Below are 21,528 nucleotides of genomic sequence, written 5' to 3' on the forward strand. Positions count from 1 at the left end.
CCTTTCATTTCTCCCATTTTTTCTTTACTCTCTGTCATCCTTCCCCTTTGTATATGAGACCAATGTCAGAAAGTGGCGGGAGGAAGCACATAAATGAGTTTCCCTTCTCAACTAGTTTCCCTTCTCTCCACTATGGTCTTACACCTCCACCTGCCATTCAGAGGCTGAGCTACAAGAACATACCTATAATGTTAGAAATAGATACTCATGTATTTATGGGCGCTGTAATAATATGATATCTCAGGGATGCAGGCTTGCCTTAAATGATCCAGCAAAACAAAACAAAAATTAGACTGGGTGGGGTAGAGAACAGACAAAACAAGAATGGCTGATTGTTGATAATTGCTGAAGTCTGGGGAGCTATATGGGGGCTTATTAAATTGTTCTGACCACTGTGGTATATATTTAAATTTCTACAATAAATAATATTATATTCTATTGTGATATATATACACACCCTGCACAATAAGAGTACTAATCTGTTATATAGTGTGAAAAAAAAATATTTTGTCTTGTCAATTGCTTATCCACAAAAAGCAACAAAACTGGCTCAATCCTGTAGAGTATTAAAAATGATTCTTTGGGTACCTTAGAAAAAATATTCTTTGAACCTATTAGAGTAGGTAGAAATAAAAGGATTAAAGAGGAACTCTGGAGAACACAAGCTGTTACTGTCTTGGACAAGTTCTCTAACTCTAGAAAATGTTTCTGCTCATTATCTCTCATCTAGTCTGATGGTCCCATGAGCCATGGCTGAGCTAAAGGAACTACTTTGTATATGTTTTCTCCCCCATTTCCTTTGGGTTACATAGATCATCTCAGGAAATATATCTGAGGTAACCCTGATGGCTATCATATTTGAATTCTCAAGGTCAACTTCATCCTAATTTTTACAGGCACTGTTTATAATCCTGTTGTCCACAGGGCGTATTAGAAAACATCCTTCCCTAGGAAAATTAGGAGACTAAAGATAAGGTCTGGGGTCCCATATTTCTATATGATATTTAGTGGTCTTTATGATTAAATTCTTCTAGACTAACTTGGAAAAATTTATACACTAAATATATAAATTCTAACCCCAGGAATTAGTGATCATATCAAGTGGGTTCAGGAAACTTCCCAAGGCTTTATGGAAAAAATTATACTTAGGGAATACAGTACTGTAATGAATTCTTCAGTAAGCATTCACTGAGTACCTATGATGTACCAAGCTCTGGATTAGATAGCCTTGTCTTCTAAAGCCTGGTTAAAAATGCCAACAGAGAGATTTAATGAAGTATAGTGATAATGCAGTTACACACACACACACACACACACACACACACACACACACATATTACAGGGAGATACCTTCCTCTCCACCTACCCAATACTAGCAAATTCCAGTTAGGAAAAAAGTATTTACAAACTATGAGGTCAAGACCACTTGCTGATAATGAAGTATAACTGAATTATAGTTTGGTCAGAGCACAATGCTTTGACAATAGTGTCTTCCTAACAAGCCCACTTCCCTCTGAAGTTATTTTTTCTGAAATGCTTCAGTGGTTTCATGTAGAAGGCAATATACACAATCATTACTTTAAAAAGGAACACAAGGGAACACTGACTCAAGCTGGAGATGTTCAGTCTTATGTCTAGGTATGTTAACTAATTAGATTTCATAAATTCTTACCGTTTCAGGGTCATTTTCAAAGACCTCCCTGGCTTCTTCTTTATTGCACAATTCTTCAATGCATTCTCTTTCAAGATTACCCTTTTTGGTTTCTTCAAACATAGAATTTGCACGGCGTTTCCTAACCAGGACTTGTGAAGCATGCTGCTTTGACAAAACTGAAGGAAAAAATAAGTTTTTATGAGTAAGCTTTTCATTTCTCCACCTAAAATATGGTATTTTGTTAAACAGTGAGAATTAAAATCTTTGTCTAAAAAAAATAAAATAAAATCATTGTCTAATTGTGAACTGCATAACATTTAAAATCAGTATAGAGAATTGAGAAGAAAAATATGCAGATACATAAGCACTTTGATTAACAACTCAGACAGCAAGTTTGGTGTGCAAGCTACAGCACTTATATAATGATCTACATGAATCATTCAAGTTCATTCATGAGGCCAAACACACCAGACAATATTTAATATTTACCTTATTATGACTACACTCGGGAAAAGCAGCATGCTGAAATGACTATATCAAAAGTTATAGCCACACATCTTTAAAGCTAGAGTAATAAGCTTTCTCAATTTTAATGGAAAACCACATGACCTCTGTAAAGATAGAGAAATGTGGGAGTACAGTCCAATCATCTATTTAAAAGATACTTGATGAACTAAAACATTTCATTTATTCGTACAAAGGGAAAATAAAAATCTTTGGAAAAAGGAAGACCATGTGCAAAGCACAAAATACAGAAGGCAAAGAGAAAAAATTTGGTAATATCAACTGCATAATGAATTTCAAACAGGTAAACAACAACAACAAAAATAACAAAGTTCAACATCAAATGACAGATTAGAAGAAAATATTTCATAATATAGAATGGAAAAAATTACATCCAGAATGTATAAATGACTTTTGCAAATTAAAACAATAACAACAACAATAATAAGCCAACAGATAACAAGAATGTGTGCAAGATTAAATACAAAACAATATAAAGAAAATAAGAGAAAACACTATAATCAAAGTCATATAAACGTCACTAAAGAAGAAAATAAAAATGACCAAAAATATGTGAAAAGATGTTCACTACAAATTTTTTAACTAGATTTTTGCCCATTAAATTTGCACAAACGTAAAAGACTAACGTAATGGTGAGGGTAAGAGGAAACAAGTATTCTTGTATATTGGTGGTAGGAATATGTACTAGGTAGCATTATTTTAAGGTAATCTGGTAGTAGCTGAAAATGTAAAGCACACATATTCTTCAATTCAACAATTCTGCTTCTAAGAATGTCCTGCAGATATGTACCTGGGCTGGAAAAGGTGTATATAGAATGTTTGTTGAAAAATTGTAATATCAAAAAAATTAAAAACAATAAATAACTCTCAAGAAGGGAATAGAAAAATAAACTATAATACATCTGTACTGTGGATTAATATGCACCTTATCAAAGAGAAGGAAGATATTCCTGTACTGAAGATCTTCAAGATATATTATTAAATTAAAAATGAAAATTGTGGAATGTCATACTATCATGTAACCCTATGTATATCAGCCATACTTGTAGATATGTAAATATCATGTGGACAGATACATAGAAAATAGTTTGGAAAGACACTCAAACTACTGATTGCAATTATGTTGGAAGAAAAGAATGGACAGCATGAAGCTTTGGCTTTATTGTTTTAGTATGTAAACAACACTACTTTTTAATGAAAAATTTTAAAAGAAAAATAAAATCTACAAATAATTTTTAAATCCTGATTTAAACCATAATAGTGCTCTCACTAAGATGAGTAAGTAATATAAAAAGATAAATTTGTTTTTCTCTTTTTTATCTTATTACTTGGTGAAAAGGGCATACACAAAAGATGACAAGAGAAGGAAGAAAAAGAAAAGCAAAAGGACTAATTAATCAAGTCACCATAATTATTAGTTGAATAACTGAACATCTTTCAAGAATGAAGTAAGTAATGTTATTTTATTTCTCCTACTTGCCAAAACAGAAGTTTAAATGTGATGACTAACTAAACAAATAGTGTTTGGGTTATATCTTTAACCCTATGTCTTACCATCTTTATCACTGTTCATTAAGATCAAGATTAAATCAAGGTTGTGTGTGTCTAACAGATGCTATTCTGTGAGCACATTACCTGCCAAGTGTATTACTGACTGATAAATGGTAGCCCTATCCACAATGGAAGAATCTGACATGGCCAATTATCTCATTTATTTGAAGTAGTTTTAAGGATGCTACTTTATAATAAATATGGCAAAAACTGGACCCTTCTGAACCTCAAAGCAAATATGTATCTTTCTGGGGAAAACAATAACATTCTTCTCTGAAAGATAAATACAGTGATGTAATAACAAAAAAATCAATGTCAAATGCACTTAGAAAACTAACCATAAACATCACTCTTTTCCATTTCTTTCTTATGGAATATTAAGTTTTGGAATTTAGATCTTAATATTGACATTTAGGAATATCTCTTCCCCTACAAGTGACCCCACTGCAGGACACAAACCAGGTTTGATAACAAGTACCGTATTCACGTTGTGAAAGGGGACGTTCTCAAATATCCACAGAAAACTAAGGTGGACATTTAAAGGGATGCTCACGTAAGTTTATAGAAGGAAAAGGAAACAAAATAGCCTCCATTATTTCAGAGAAGATAGTACTCACATAAAGAGCATGCAAGATAGTTGTCCTAAGTTATAGTGAATAGCAAAATTAGGACTTAGATCCCAATGTCCAGACCTGTGACTATCCATTACTATCCGCTGCTTCTCAAAAAACAGCCAGAGGTTTCATTTTCTCCACTGATTAGAGGAATCTTAAAAAAGGAAACTGTTACACCTCTACCCTAAAGGATAATGAAGTTAATAATAAAAACCTAATTTTGTCTAAATTTGAATGCTTATGTTTTATTTCATCTAGGCTCAAGCCAATAATGTTTTAAATTGGCATGGTACTTAATAATTTTCAATGTGTATATTATTTCATTTGATCATCACATAAATAATGCCATAAACCAAAGGAGAGAATTATCATCCCGACTTTCCTTGAGTTACTTGAAGAAAATGAAGCTGAAAGAGGTTACATGATTTGGCCCAAGGTCACAGAGCTAGGATGTACTGCTAATGGGACAAGAATTTAAATATATCCATCTTCCTAATCCAGTGCTCTTTCTTCTCTATATCTGCCACTCAAATGCCAACAACGTACTTGATTTTAAAAAAAGAAATTATGTGGTTGTGGCATGGACAAGTTTGATATCTTAAATAAGACATTTACTGTCCTTGGCGCGCCTGGGTGGCTCAGTCGTTAAGCGTCTGCCTTCCATCAGGTCAGGATCCCAGGGTCCTGGGATGGAGTCCCGAGTCCGGCTCCCTGCTCAGCGGGAAGCCTGCTTCTCCCTCTCCCACTCCCCCTGCTTGTGTTCCCTCTCTCGCTGTGTAGCTCTCTGTCAAATAAATAAATAAAATCTTAAAAAAAAAAGAAAGGAATTTACTGTCCTTTAGAAAATAAACCCATCCATTTAACAAGTGTGCTTTCAAAGGAGTCTACTATTCTTTGTCAAAAAAAATATAAACATGACATCACAGATCCAAATTAAGAACTACAGGACTGTAGGATGAGAAAACTATGTGCGTTAGAAGTGGTTTTTAGGGAAGCCTGGGTGGCTCAGTCGTTCAGCATCTGCCTTCAGCTTAGGTCATGATCCCAGGGTCCTGGGATCGAGCCCACAGCAGGTTCTCTGCTCAGCTGGAAGCCTGCTTCTCCCTCTCCCACTCCCCCTGCTTGTGTTCCTGTTCTCATTATCTCTCTCTCTGTCAAATAAATAAATAAAATCTTTAAAAAAAAAAAAAAAAAGAAGTGCTTTTACCAGCTGCCTCAGTCTATCTACCCAGAAGCATGCACCCTGCCAGACTGCAGGAATGTCTACAAAGTTCCATTATTTATCATAATAGTCATGGCATATAAGCAGGTATATGCTGTTTTTACATTATCTCCTTTAATACTAATCACAACTGTTCTAAGTAGACAGTAATTTTCCCATTTTATGCATGAACAAACTACAACTCAGGGAAGTTGAGTTAACCTTACCAAGCTCACACAGCTGAGAACAGAAGCCTGCCTCCAAAACCTGTTTTCCTTTTGCATTACTACACTGTCTCTAATCACTTGTTTCACTTCTTTGGATTAAGAAGTTTTTCAAGAAAGTCTGTTAAAACCTGAGTATGTTGCTTGAAAAGTGTTACCTTCAGATTCATATTGTTAGGTATAATGTTTAGTTATGAGTCTTTCAAGTTAGAAGAATGACTGAACTATTTACATTTTTAACTTATCTAAGTCTTCCCTCTTCAAAATAGTGACCATAGCAGTTTGAACAATTATGTCAATAAAATAACCATTGTTCAAACATTAACTGGAATTCCTTTTTGAAACTGTCTTAACAGCTTTCATATGTTCCCTTCGATATTTTCTGTGGGGGCAAATCTCTGTTTTTTGAGCATAAGATTTGATTGTCTTATCCTCAGAAAAGTCACTTATTGTTACTGGTACTTCATAAAAGTACCTGTAATAAAGATAGTGGGGTTAGCACTGCCTCTGGTCAGAGGAGAATTTCCCAGTGTTCAATTCAGTTCCACCTGGTCAAAGGGAGGTCCTTTCCTGAGGCCCCTCTTCTGCCACTGGAGTGTTCAAACTTGCCACCCTCTGTTCAGGGGGCGTGGTTAGGACCACTGATCTGCAGGTTGCCCAGTACTGATCAGTCAGATGAGAGTGATGCTGCAGATGAAGGAGATACAAGCTTTGGGATAACCCATCCTCTGAATCTTTTCATTTTGCTCTCTTGTCCTTTATTGAGATGGTTCTCACATTCCTCCTTCCAAAGCTCATCTCTTTTTTAGTTCTGCTTTTTGTCTCTCCTTTTCCCAGGCCCTACTTGTCTGTCATCCCAAGAATGAAGAACTACCCCTAAAAAACATGTGTCTGAGAGAAAATCTCTGGCTAGAATGCGGGTTGGCAGAGTGTTTGAATCTTTGTTTCTGCTTCAGTGTGGGATGAAGCAGGGGAAAATTGTTTTCAATGTACAAATAGAACAACTAGATAATACTTTGAGATGTAATTGTGCTTCATGTGTGTCAACTGTTGAAATGGCATGTTTTTAGTCAAAGCCTGAAGAAAAACAGAACTGCATGTAATATAGAAACACCGTTAATTAATAATGATGGGAAAACATATGTCCAGATATTACCAACTCTATTTAAAATACTCACATAGTAATCAAACATAAAATCTTTCATTTTTTTCATAAATATTTCTATCACGGAAGATTTCTAATTGAGGAGGGATATTTAAAAAGGTGAAGATTGCAAGGACTATGAAAACCAAAAGATAGATTTTTAATTAGGAATTTGTTGGCCTATATAATTATTACTAATTTTCAGAGAAGCTTGTGTTAGACTTCAGGAAGAAATGCCATGTCTGGATGCATGCTACACTTCAATCTTTTTTAAGTTAAATTTTTAAAGAGAACTATTACACTTGCTTTCCTCTGAAGTTCTTATTTTCGTTTATATTGAGGACTAGGCTGCTGAGCAACTGAGTGTTCTCATATTATTATGTTAAAGGTTAGGAAAGTGTTAGAAAAAGTATTCTCTAAAGGTGAACTATATATGCATCCATTCTTCAAGAGGACTAAGCAATAAATAGGCTGATGAGAAATACTTTAAGAGTCAAAAATCATAAAGACTAGATCTGGATAAGAATTTAAATCTGGGAAAGAAAAAGAGGAAATAATCTATGAGTTATATGTTGTACATATAAAGGTAAGTCCTAAAACATTTGGATTAAAAAAGATGAAGACTGACGTTTATTTATAAGTAGAAGAAGCCATTGGTGCCATTAAAAAAAAAAAAAAGTGACTATCAACCCCCATTCTGGCTGAGTAGGGAAACAATGCCTGAACTGTTTAGCCACGACAGGAGTGACATGGACCTCTCCTTACTCTGAGATTTAATTATAACTTTAATTTACAGTGCCTAGTCTAGAAAAAGAAGAATAAATCAAACACTCTGCCATTGTATCCCCAAGGTTAAAACCTTTTGATTGTAGCCATAGACAGAGAAAGTGCTACATATCTGTTATTCCTTCCAAAACAACAAATAGTTCTACCCAAAAGACAGAACAGGCAGCTTAATAATCCCCCCAAAACAAACAAAACTAACAAAAAACCCAAACACAACATTAATCATTTCTTTCATTTGATCTGTCTGCTCTTGATGAGTGATAAATTATAGTACTTCGTTTGAAGGGACTCAGAGTTCAGATTTTGGCAAGGCGGGGAGAGGGATTTGCTAGCCCTCTCTTTCCTTCTCCAGATAACTACGCTGCAAACTGGTTATACTTCCTGAGGCTCCAGCAGGAGGCCTCCTTTATGACGTGCAAAAGATCTTCCACGCAGTCAGCTTTCCTTGTCTTTTTCATCTCCGACACCCTAGGACACCAGAACAGCATCTGCTTTTGACGTCATGTACCAAGAGGTAACAGCGCAGGAAAAGTTGTGTTTTTGTTCTATTTGACCTATTTGTTAGGATAGCATCAATTAATATTATTAGTTCACTGGCCTGTGTCTGTGTTTATGTTTGGAAAAGCAACAGGCAAACTGTTTCTGGACATTTTTAAAGGCAACAGTGAAAGAGTTGGCCTAATTCTGCACTATCCTACTTCCTTCATATCTCCCAGATATGAAGCAAGGCTTAGAAACACTCTGGATACATCCCTTTTGACTCTTAAGATACATTATTTTTAAGCGCTGATGTGGAAATGAGATTATTTGGAATATTGGTATAGTATTGAGTAGGTGCTTATAATTCAATTTCTAAATTTCTGCCAGACCCTCAGAATTCCTTCTTGACTTTCTAAAAGGCTATAAGACACAGTCTAAATAGCAATGGAATAAAATAATTTATTAAGGAGAGAGGAGAAAATGATTTGGATAAGGATTTGGGGAAGAAGGATAATAAAACAAGTAATAAGGAAAGGTACATTTAACATACAGAAACTCAGGCTCACTTAAAAAATTGGCCACAAAGTAAACTAAACCTACTTCTCCTCTTCCACAGTTACAAAAAACAAAAAACAAAGAAACAAACCAAAAAAAACACAACAGAACTTGTGTTCTACTTGACAAGGCATATGGACTGAATCTAAATGTTTGGCATTATGGTCTGAATGTTTGTGTCCACCTCCCTGAATTTATATGTTCTAGTGGAAATCTCCACTGTGGCTGTATTTGGAAAAGGGGCTTCTAAGGAAATAATTAAGGTTAAATGAGGTCATGCAGGTGGGGCCCTAATCCTATAGGATTCGTGTTCTTATAAGAGGAGACATTAGCGAGCTCTCTCCCTGTAAGCATACAGACCCTGAGGAAAGGCCATGTGAGAACATAGTAAGAAATCAAGGTCTACAAGCCAGGAAGGGAGCCCTGACTAGAAATTAAACTGGTCAGCACTTTCATCTTGGGATTTTCCAGCCTCCAGAACTGTGAGAAAATAAATTTCTCTTATTTAAGCCATGTAGTCTATGGTATTTTGTCAGAGCAGTCCAAGCAGACTAATATGTAAGGCAAGGAGGTTAGCGACTATTTCTAGCTGCTCTTTAAAGTTAATGTATGAACTGAAAAGTAGAATGGACTACTTCTCCCTCACCCCAAAAAGGTCACCCCCATTTTTATTCCTATTGCATTGACAAAGATTTAAAACAAAGTTAATGTTCAATGTTGGCAAAGATGAGAGCAAGTAGGCACTCTTAAATACACTTTTAAAAGCAAATTTCCAGGGAGAAATCTAACAATATGTATTCAAAACCTTTAGATATTCAGCTAACCATTCTATTTCTAGGAAATTAATCTGAGGAAATGAACAGGACATATGTAAAGAAATATGCATGAATATGTGCATCACAATTTTATTGATATAAGCAGAACACTGGAAATAATCTAAATTTCCAAACATATGTTTTTGATTAAATATATTATGATGAACATATATGAAGAAAAACTATAAATCTGTTTTAAAGTGTGACAGATTTTATTGACATGAAAACCATCATCATATTTTTAGGTGAAACATCAAGTTAAAAATATTAGAAAAAATAGTATTACAGCACAATTCCATTCTTGTATGTATGTATTTTAATTTCTAAGAATATATATATATATGCAGACAAAGTTGCTTAGCAGAATATAGAGCAAAACATTACTTTGGCTAGTGGGACTACAGATGCATTTTTTTTAGTGCATATCTGTATTCCCAAATTAGATTATATTAATCATGGATTACTTGAATGGTTTAAAAATATTAGGGAGTCAGTAGGATATAGTTAGTAATTTAATCTAAGTCTCTGTCTCTCAAAAAAAAAAGTTAATAATAATTACCATTATTTAGGATGAGAGCCAAAATGTAGTTGATTTAACAATAGGATCACTGTTAATATTCCCGATCACCAAGACCAGTGGGAGGGTGAGAAGGAAGAGAGGAAATAGAGACTGCTAGAATAAACCACTTCCTCAAGAAGTTCAAATGACAGCAGGAAGAGAATGTGGGGTAACCACTCTCGGTAGAGGGTGAGTAAAGGTAACATTTTCCTAAAGTTGGGAAGGTGCATCACAGAACAGTTGTGAAACTCAATGAGAAAATGCCAAACCTGCCATTTTTTTAATTACTTATTTTTATTTATTTGACACAGAGAGAGAGACAGTGAGAGAGAGAGAGAGAGAGCACAAGCAGGGGGAGCGGCAGGCAGAGGGAGAGGGAGACGCAGGCTCTCTGCTGAGCAATGAGCCTGACGCGGAGCTTGATCCCGGGACCCTGGGATCATGACCTGAGCCAAAGTCAGACGCTTAACTGACTGAGCCACCCAGGCGCCCCCAAATCTGCCATTTTGAAAGATGGAAACTATCACACAAAAGCAGGAAGTTATATTTTTACCATTTCTATAAAGATTTAAAAGCCATTGTTTTTGAATGTGTCTTTTTTAAGTCCATTCCAAAAAATGAGCAAGAGGATAAGAAGAATTATACTAATGGCCTAGAACTAGTGAGAGCCAGTTCCTATTACTTTACTCACTGTAGAAACACTCAGAATCTAGATAAATTATCCTTGTTTCACTTCCCCTCAAGCCTGGAGGACTCAATTTCCATATTTAGAACAATGTAATATAAATAAAACTCTTAAATGAAATGGTGTTCTCAAACTGAAGTTAGTAACTCAAGTTATATATTTTTTTAAAGATTCTTATTTATTCATTTGAGGCAGAGATACAGAGAGAGAGAGAGAGAGAGCATGAGCGGGGGAGAGGCAGAGGGAGAGGGAGAAGCAGACTCTCCACTGAACCAGGAGCCGAATGTGGGGCTCGATCCCAGGACCCCGGGATCATGACCTGAGCTGAAGGCAGACGCTTAACCATCTCAGCCACCCAGGCACCCCAAGTTATTATATTTATTAAAAGCAAAAAGGTAAGCAAGGAATAAAAAGCATCATAACTCTACTTTCTAAAGACACTATTAAAATGTTATCCATTTTCTTCCAATTTTTTGTGTACAGTATTTTCTTGTCTAAAATTACTGAATTCTTGCCCATCCCCCAAAATTATTATAATTATTTACTTATATGTATTTCCCAGACATATGTAAAATAAAATAGGAATATTTAGGTAGAAAGGATTTGCATCACCCAATAGAAAAAGAGTCAAGACCTACTATTTGTTTTTGCATCACCAAGGTGAGTTTTTTTCTTCTAGCATTAACAAAACATTACCCTCAATCAAAGCTTTAAATTTAAAGATAATCTGAGTTTTGCTAATGTCACATATCATCTTGTCCTTTTTGATTAACTGACTGGGGTCCTAAAACCCCAATCCCACACCTGATAAAAATTCCAATGTCTCTCAAGACTTCTTCATCCTAGGGCACCTGTCGTTAAGTGTCTGGGCTCCCTGCTCAGCGGGAAGTCTGCTTCTCCCTCTCCTACTCCCCTGCTTCTCCCTCTCCTACTCCCCCTGCTTCTCCCTCCCCCACTCCCCCAGCTTCTCCCTCTCCCACTCCCCTTGCTTGTGTTCCCTCTCTCGCTGTGTCTCTCTCGGTCAAATAAATAAATAAAATCTTTTAAAAAAAGAAAAAAGATTTCTTCCTCCTTTTGGAGCTGAGGTTCTTAAGGTCACTATTGGCTTTGAGTGTTAGCTTTCACTAAACTCTTCACCTCAGTTGTATCTTATGGAACTATTCTCTTCTCTTCATTCTTAATCCAGTTAGATATGGAAATCAACCTCTTCTGAAGAAACCCTGAAGGTAGGTGGCAGGGGGGAAGTACAAAGGGCTATAGTTTACATTAAAACAACTTTTGCAATTTAAAGTCAAGTCTTAAGCCAGTTCCTAAAGGTCCTCTGTCCACCTCACATATAATAATTTCTTAATGGATGGGGCGCCTGGGTGACTCAGTCAGTTAAGTGTCCAGCTCTTCATTTCAGCTCAGGTCATGATCTCAAGGTTGGGAGACTGAGCCCCACGTTGGGCTCCATGCTCTGTGTAGAGCCTGCTTAAGATTCTCTCTCCTTCTCCTTCTGCCCCTTTCCCTCTGTCCTCCCCCGAGGGTGCTCTCTCTTAAAAAAAAAAAAAAAAAGAAAAGAAAAGAAAGAAAGAAATCTTACTGAAGACATTCCTAAAAGCTGCATTGTCTTGCCATATGGCTCAGCTTCTTTTCTCCCTTCTCTGACATCTTCTCCCCTTCCCTCTCCCTGGTTGCCTCCTACTTCCACCCCTGCAACTTCTATTTACTTCTCATGCAGAACCATATACCAACCTTTTCTCCTATCTCCTTAGACACCAGCATGATTCAAATTTTAAGTGTGCATAGGAATTACCCGGGGTCTTCTTAAAATGAATATTCTAAATCAGTAGGTCTGGCATGGGGCCAGAGATGCTTCATTTCTATAATAAGCTCCCAGGTAATGCTGCTGTTACTGGTTCATGAAGTACTCTTGAGTAGCAAAGTTATAGACCATGTTTTCAGGACTTCACTTTCTAAACGTAAAGCCACTTTTCAAGGTAAAATAATAAGAATTCTCACAAAAGTAATAATTTCAGTATTAACTGTTATATTTTTTTCACCCTGCTACATTAACAGCCAGTTCAATGTCATTATACTATGTCCCCAGCTTAGGTCCGTTGGGCATAGTTAATTATGCCCTCTCTATTTAACAAACAGATAGTTAATACAAGCTCACATTTTGTAATCTATATTACCAAAGGTTAAATGAGCAATATGTGTTTGTCCTTCTCTTAGAGGAAGAAACAGTAATCTTAACCCTAGGGGAAGAATATTTATAACAGAGACAATGCTGACCAAATATTCCATGGGCTTCCTTAGGTTGGGGCTATTAGAATTATAAATGGAATGGAGTTTTGTCACTTTCATGCACAAGCAAATGTCCTCCCTTGATCTCTCTCCTTCCTCTCATTGGAGAGATCAATACACTTGGAAGAGAACACCGCAGGTGAGACCTCAGCTCTGGTGAACCCCTTGATCTTAGCTTTGTGAGACCCTGAGCAGGTCCCTGGACTTGTACCTGGACTAATGAGTTAATAAAATGGGGGCGTCTGGGTGGCTCAGTCGTTAAGTGTCTGCCTTCAGCTCAGGTCATGATCCCAGGGTACTGGGATCGAGCCCCGCATCAGGCTCCCTGCTCGGCGGGAAGCCTGCTTCTCCTTCTCCCACTCCCCCTGCTTGTGTTGCCTCTCCCGCTGTCTCTCTGTCAAATAAATAAATAAAAATCTTTAAAAAAAATAAAATAAAATAAAACTCAAGTAAAAATTATTTAAAAAAATAAATTATATTGTTTTAAGATGCTAAGTTTGTGGTAATTGGTTACACAATAGAAAACTAATACAAAAAGGCATATGTAATTTTGAATTAGGCTAAATGTATTAATATTGCTGATTTCATTCCATGTGCTAGCTAGAATCACCAGTTCCAGTTCAAACAGTTCGCTTCGTTGGCTAATGGCATCCTAGACAAAACTCTGGCACACACTAAATAACTCTGAAAGCCAGACATTCCTTGGCATAATATTAAAGAAAGAATTCACAAGGACTAGGAGATAGATTCTGGCTTAGATCTTTCACGTGGTTCCTACCTATTCACTTTCTCACTTATCCATCCCACTCCCCATTATGAAATAAAAGAATGTATGTTCATGATTATCATAGATATCAATTAGTAAGGAAATCACTGGGCTTGCTAAAAAGCATTTTACTGGATGTTCTCCCTAGATTGGAAATGCTAATGGCAGGGGCTGCAATGAAACAGGGCTCCCAGATCTCAGGGGGAATGGGAGGAACCCAGGGTGGCTGAGTTAGGTGGCAGCTCATATTCACGTGAATCAAAGTCAGGGTGAGTGTAGTGATCAAATCTTGGAGAAAGAATTAACAGGTGAAGATTTCCCTAGAATGAGATGGGAAAGACAACCCATAAAATTCCTCATTAACTTTTGTATTCAAAACTCCCTGGGTTAGTAAAATAGAGGTTGTACAATACAAAGAAATCACCACCTCTCCTTAATTACCACTCTTGAATCAGTTGATGGATCCAGAACTTCTAGAATGAAGGAGAGGAGAGATGCCCTTGAAGAAGTATTCTGTATACAGTGAACTTTTTTTCTTGTTTTCTCCCACGCAGATTAACTGCACTGGGTAACTGCACTAAGGGAAGAGATTCCAAAAACTTCTAGTGATTATTAGATATTGGCCTTTAGAGAAGAAAAAAAAACATCTAAAATCTAAGGTTTGCTGCTTAGAACTGAGGCCCATGGGGGTCAGTTGATTAAGGGCATTGTGTCCTACAAGTACCTAACTATAGGTCCAATAAAACTCAAACTCCAAACTGTGCTTCCTTCCCCAGGCATGAACTATTTTCAGCAGCAATTTGGTCATGCTGGAATACTCCTGCCCAAGTGAAAGACAAGTTTTTATATACCTGGGCATTCAACACTGAGATGGAAGCATACATATCAGCGGACCCCTTACTGTTGAGGCATATTCCATTTTTAGGTACTCTACTCTGCTCTATTTATCATATGAGTCCAAAAGCTGCCAGATGTAGATGGAAACCAGAATAAGAAAATGCTCTCTAGCTAGTTCAAAGTTCTAATCAAGCAGTCTGTCAGTCAGACTAGCCAGTGACCCATCAGATCCAATTATGTCAAATTGTCCCTAGGACGGCAGGGTCCTCTGGTACTATCCAAGGTACCATAGCAAGTCCCCAAAGAAGAATTTCAGAAGAGGTCCTTATGATTTGAGAGCAAGTCACATTTCCTTCTGCCAGTAATTAGTCTGCCCTTGAGAAACTGTTCTTGGCATCCTTTTGGACTTTAGTGAAGTCTGCAAATACAACCACAGGACACCTGGTGACCAGGTGATTTAAACAGCTCATTGTGAACTGGATGCTACCTTTTCGATCTAGCCAGGAACTTAGTTGTGACAGAAGTTCAGCTGTGACATGTTCCAGTGGTGTGAATAGAATGGGACTATAGGCACAACTAAGCGGTCTATGAAGGCTGCTCACTCTCCTGACGTGAAGAAGTCTTACCTCAACTTCCCTTTAAAGTCTCACGAGGAAAAGCCTATGACCAACCGAGTGAGGATGAAAATCAACCTACTGAAGACAAAAACTCTAACTGACAGATACTTCTTTATGACAGACCAACACGAGCCAGAGGGAGACCTGCTATGAAGCCACAGCCTGCAATGAACAAACGACAGCCTCTCTCAAGGGTGATCCTGAGGAGAAACAGAATGCTTGGAGAAATGAACACCTCACAACGGGCAGACATATAAGCAGTATTTCTCACTGTCCACTTTGCTTAGAATGAGATCTGGATCTATTCTGCTTCCTGAATGGTTGTAAATGGTCTGTCTATATGTTTAGAGACCCATAAAAAGCTAGATATCAGGTTGAGAGACAAGGTTGTTTGGCAAGAATTGCCCAGAGCTGAGACTGTTTGTGTTCCAGGGGAATACTCACAAGATAGCCCCACACCAGAGAAGTTCTTAATAATAAGAGGGGACAGAATGGTCCACTTAAGGATTGTCCATCATGTTTCTTCTCAAGGCAATCTAGTGCAAGGGTCCCAAACTCCGAAATCTACAAGCGTCAGATAGGTTCCATAAACAAGGGAAGAGAATGTCATGAAAGACGACAGGGGATGCTCGAAATTGTGGCAAACTAGAGAGAGTATATCCTATCTTAAGAAGGCAGCTTTGAATCTTACCATGTTAGAAGGTGCATGCAGTGTTGCCAGATCTTCCTTCATTTGTTTTTCAAGAGAGGTCATAAAACAAACCATTTAGATGAAATTTCCTGATTTTTAAAATGCCATGTGGGCTAAACACACAAGTCTGTGGGCACATTTGGTGCTAAGGCTGTCGCTTGCTGTGTCACTTGGTCCACTGTTGCTAGATACTCATAAAAAAACCCAGCCTGAGTGGCAAGCATGGAGACGACATATTGACTCAGCTATACAGACTTTCCTCACTAAGATACACTAGGCTCTCACTACTAAAAAATACAACATTTGCCAGCAGAACCGCCATTCCTTCTGCTGTTAGACATTGGGCATATTGCAAAATCCATCAGATCCTGGTGGATGGTTGATTAGTTAGGGCTCTTTTATCATGCAGGAGCAGCACACTGTACTCAAAGATAGAGATAGTCATTCTGGATTTGGATTTAATTTTTCTACTGGTACCACTATTGGTAGACTTATTTAATGCCTTATGCTAAGCCACACAGCTTTATCTCCAACAAAGGAATTAATTCCACAGTTAAGGAAATAAGTCAATGGGATGATTATTATCGTTTTCATGGGTCTTACTGTGCATGCTAATACCTAAAAGGAGCTAGCTGTATAGGACGATAGACTGACCAATTATTGAAGGCTCTGTTACTGCCTTTTCAGACCCAACACTATCTTCCAAAATGTGATTTAAAAATTGTGGTATGTTTTGGAGGCCCCTCACTGGTTCAGTCAGTAAAGCAGGCAACTCTCGATCTCAGGGTCCTGAGTTCAAGGCCTATGTTGGGCATAGAGCTTACTTTTTTTAAAAAAAGGGGTACTTTTTTTGTACCAGACATCATTAATACATAGTGCTTTTATTTCCCTAAAGCTAAAATACACAGATTAGAAATAAAGGTAGAAAGGGAAGAAGAACTTGTCATGATATGATGCTTAGTGACTGTTATGGATTGAATGGTGTCCCCTATGAAGATGGTAACATCCTTAATCCCCCATTACTTGCAAATATGATCTTATTTGGAAAAAGGAGTTTCACAGATGATCAAGTTAAGACAAGGTTATAAGGGTGAGCTCTAACCCAGTATGACTGATGTCTTTATAAAAAGGGGAAATTTGGAAGAGAGACACTCATGTACAGAGGGAAGATGATGTGAAGACATAGGGAAAATGCCATCTACAAGCCAAGAAATGTCTGAGGCTACCAGAAGCTGAGGAGAGAGGCCTGAAACAGATTCTCCTTCACAGCTCCCAGAAGGAATCAATCCTGCTGACACCTTAATCTCAGACTTCTAGTTTCCAGAACTGTGAGACAATAAATTCTGTTGTTTAAACTACCCAGTTTGTGGTACTTTGTTATAGCAGCATAAGAAACTAATTCAATGACCTATTCTCATATCTTTTGCTTTTTTTCTTCCCTTGCATCTGTCTTTTGCTCATCTAGAAATTGGTAAACCAAGAAGAAATGCATTCACTATGGGACCTAATAGATTTTCCACTGAATTAGAAGCTGAGACTGCTATGTAGCCATTTCAAGTTCTTTATTCCTGTTGAAAAAAAAATTAAAAAGAAGATTATACTGGTATGACAATAATCAAGGCAAAATGATGTTTTTGCCATGTCTAAATCAAGTCTAGAAGGAGTGCTACTCCTTCAAGATGACTATTATACACAATAGAAATTGTAAAAGAAAAGATGGACACAATCATCCATAGGTAGGAACAACAAGGCTCAGGCTCTTCCTGAATAAGGGTGTGGTTCATCTCAGAGAGAAGACAAAAAAAATCCAACATCAGCGAACTGTGTGAAAGCTAGAGAGAAGTGAATTGGGGAGTGAAGGAGGGGGTCATAAATACCAGCTCCCGCTCAAAAGGAAGAGAGGCCACCCCAACGTACTTGTATTCTTTTGCTTGTCTTTTTAGTATGATTGTCTTTTGGTATACGAGATGGATTATAACAATGTATTGTTTCATCCATAAAACACAGAACAGTGACATGGGACTGTGACAGAACAAGATGAGGCACGGACATCACTTGATGACACTAAACTAAGAAATGGTAGCCATGAGCCTTCCTCTTTGGGTGCGGTGACTGGAATCTATTAAGGAGAAGGTCCTTTCTGCTATTCTCAGTTATTTGCATTATATTAAAATATGTGCATTATACTTGAAATACTTCCAAATGGTGTATATGGAAAGAAGGGTGTGTGTGTATGTTGTACAGCCAATAATTAGCATGTGTAGACTTCTTTGTTTCTGCTTCCTTTGCAGCTTCCATTCCTTTGTGGGAGTTGGGTAGACACTTCTCCTGATTCGAGGGAGCTGTCAGTCACAGGACTCCAGAGACATGTTAAGCCAAAATGATCAAGTTCTCTCTTCTGGGAATTTCAGTCACGGGCAGGGACACCCAGGACTAGAAGACAGTTAGAACCCAGTCATCTGATAGCAGCTCCTAACACAGAGAGCACGTGACTTCCCGTCATATAGATCACTGAAACGCCTAAGTCCCTGGCTTCTGTTGGCCTAGTTATTCAGCATGCCATTCAGTAGTCTTCCAATAAACCCACTCGGCTTCCTTCCTTCCTTCCTTCCTCCCATCCTTCCTTCCTTCCTTCCTTCCTTCATTAGCAAGAGTTCATTATTGTTGCTTGTAGCTAAAGACTACTGGTATATGTACTATCAGGCTTCTCATTTTTTCTCATAACATCTTGAAAGTTTAAATATAGATCATTTAGCCATAAAGAGTATATTGAACTTGGTGGACAGAAAAGGTTTATTATGAAGCATTACTATGTATCCTGATGTAGAATGGATGGTAAGAGAATATAGCACAGGGTATCGTTGCTATACCAGAAATTGTCTCTAACTCTTCCTAACCCTAATAAAATCTCTCCAACAGTGCAACATTTTGAACTCTGAAATAAAGGGATTTAAAAAAAAAAAGACAGATAAACAATGAATAGTTAGAGAAGGAAAGAAGACAGTAAAATAGGGAAAGCAGATATGAGTCAGTAATGTCAAGGGTAGACTGCATCCACCTAGCAGTGGAAGTCTGGATAGGACCAAACTAGCACAACCGGAGAACATCTCTTTTCTCCTATTTCTCCTCATCACAGCCCTTAGTGGCAAATGATGGAATATGTAGACAGTATATATTTTAAATCTATCTCTCTGCCCCTTTCTGTCTGGCTCTCTCTTATATTTACTAAAAATTTAAGAGATAGTAAAAATATCTTTCATATACATAAATGTCTGCAAAGTCAGTTAACATCTCTGACCAATTCTTTATTATTAAAATGAAGAAGTTGAACTGTGATAGTTTCTAACAACTCTCAAAACTAAAACCTTTTTCAGGCACCTGGGTGGCTCAGTTGGTTAAGCGACTGCCTTCGGCTCAGGTCATGATCCTGGAGTCCCGGGATCGAGTCCCACATCGGGCTCCCTGCTCAGCGGGGAGTCTGCTTCTCCCTCTGACCCTCCCCCCTCTCATGCTCTCTCTCTCTTTCATTCTCTCTCTCAAATAAATAAATAAATAAAATCTTTAAAAAAAACACTAAAACCTTTTTCTTTAACTAACAACTATATTTCCATGGACTAAATAAAATATTTAGAGTTCTAATTCTATCTCAAATTTAAAATCTTAGGGAGTAAAAACATTCCATCTGTACCTCGGTTTCCCCATCAGTTAACCAGAGATTATTTTTAATCCAATTAAACTACTCATACTTTTTAAAATAAAGTCAGTATAGGGCCAACTATTCTTTATGTCATATATTTGTACTATTAATTTCTCCACTCTATCACAACAAGTATATTTCATCATCTATATGGTTTGATTACTTGTGTGTAACAAGCACAGACATATACATCATTTTTAACTGTGTCTAGATTCAGTGAAAATGTAACAATCTCTACAAAGGGTTTAGCACATTCCTGTGATGACAAGCAGTGAGTGCGGGAAGAAACTTTTGCCTCTTTGGTTACCAAGCAAATATTTGATTGTTGTAATGAACTATATAAATAATGAATTTATATGCATATGGCCCACATACAGGCTTAGTGATAGTGGTTTGAATAGCAATGCTGCTATTGCAGCTCTTTAATAGAAGATCAACAAATCATGTTTAACCTTTAAATTAGAATTTTAAAATACCTCAATCATCCTAATCAGTTAACTAATACAAACTAGTGGAATGTTAGTAAATTCCTACTCAAGTCTCCTAAAATTACCATCTTTGAAAAGTTTCCACAGGAGTTTTTAAGCAGCCTAAAAGTTTTTGCAATTCAGAGTTTATCTCTCCCATGCCATTTCCTGAGAATAAAAAATGTAGCACAAGTAAGCATTTTTAATCAATGACCATGCTTAAACTTTGAAAACGAACAAATTAACTGGCAATCAAAATGTACTAAATGCCAAGGGGCGCCTGGGTGGCTCAGTTGGTTAAGTGTCTGTCTTTGGCTCAGGTCACGAAACTGGAGTCCTGGGATTGAGCCCCTTATCAGTCTCCTTGCTCAGCAGGGCGTCTCCTTCTCCCTCTCCCTCTGCCCCTCCCCCCAACTGTGCGCTCTCTCTTACTCTCTCTCTAATAAATAAATAAAATCTTTTAAAAATGTACTAAATGCTTTGATATTCCTTATATACTTTTCAGAGAAAACTCAACATCCTGCCTTGAATCCACCCATGGGAACATAAAGAACTGGAAATACAAAGATAAAGTACAGAGAATTCATGCCATGACCTCAGATCGGTGACAGTGTCAAAAATACTTTGTACAAAATGATCTGAGAAGCACAACATTTAGCAGTCCTTTTGATTTCAAGGTTAGAAAATGACATCTACCTCCTGCTATGCAAACCAGCAGTGATCCTAAAACAATTGGTTTGTCAATGTTGAGATAAGCAAACCAAGCTCAAAGTCCAGAAATTGCAAAAGGGAGGTAAAATTTCAGCAAGGGGTGTTGGCTGGGGACAGCCGCTTGTACCAAGAGAAAACATAGTAGGCTGCCTTTTTCTCCCTATTGTTATACTGGAAAGTGCTCATCCTTGTCCTCTGGGAACTTCAGCTGTTGAGGGCAAATGGGTAGGTGTTGTAATTCCTTCATTGTTATTTAGTGTCCCCCAGGTTTTTGAATCTGTCCAGTAGCCAACAGTTGACTCCTAGAGCAGGGCAAAAATTGCCCCTGCCCCACCGTTACAGTGCCCGCTAGATCCACTGGCTGCTTCCGTCAGCCCGGAGATTGTCGGGACTTACTGGAAACTTTCTAGCTGGCTTGCAGCCGGAGCAAAGAAAATCCTACCAAGAGGGCTCCGGGTTCAGTTGCGCTGCTGCGGAAAGAAGACAGCACTCTATTGATTACTCACAGTTTGCCTCGGAGACCGGGAGCATTAGGATGAGGCACGCCAGTAGCGCCCCGCAGCGCCCACTCAGGACCCTCATTGCGAAGCGGGGGGAGGCGCGGGCGGGGACCAGGACCGTGGCGCGTCGCGGCGGGGACCTGCAAGCCCAGGCGCC

The 21,528-nt window shown here is 37.8% G+C and overlaps 1 protein-coding gene across 2 annotated transcripts in view; it reads right to left on the reverse strand.

The window, feature by feature from the left end:
• Window positions 1-21,528, reverse strand: part of PROS1 (protein S) — an 81,211-nt gene extending 59,683 nt beyond the window's left edge. For both annotated transcript variants that reach the window (XM_028116947.2, XM_028116938.2), the window contains exons 1-2: window positions 21,378-21,528; window positions 1,673-1,830 (exon numbers count right to left, since the gene is read on the reverse strand). In XM_028116947.2, coding sequence (XP_027972748.1) covers window positions 1,673-1,830; window positions 21,378-21,453 — 234 coding nt within the window. In that variant the 5' untranslated portion in view covers window positions 21,454-21,528. The remainder of the gene's footprint in view (window positions 1-1,672; window positions 1,831-21,377) is intronic.

This window comes from Eumetopias jubatus, unplaced genomic scaffold (assembly GCF_037043125.1).
Source record: "Eumetopias jubatus isolate StellerSeaLion01/CBP00866 unplaced genomic scaffold, mEumJub1_p1.0 scaffold_1, whole genome shotgun sequence".
Lineage (NCBI taxonomy): Eukaryota > Metazoa > Chordata > Mammalia > Carnivora > Otariidae > Eumetopias > Eumetopias jubatus.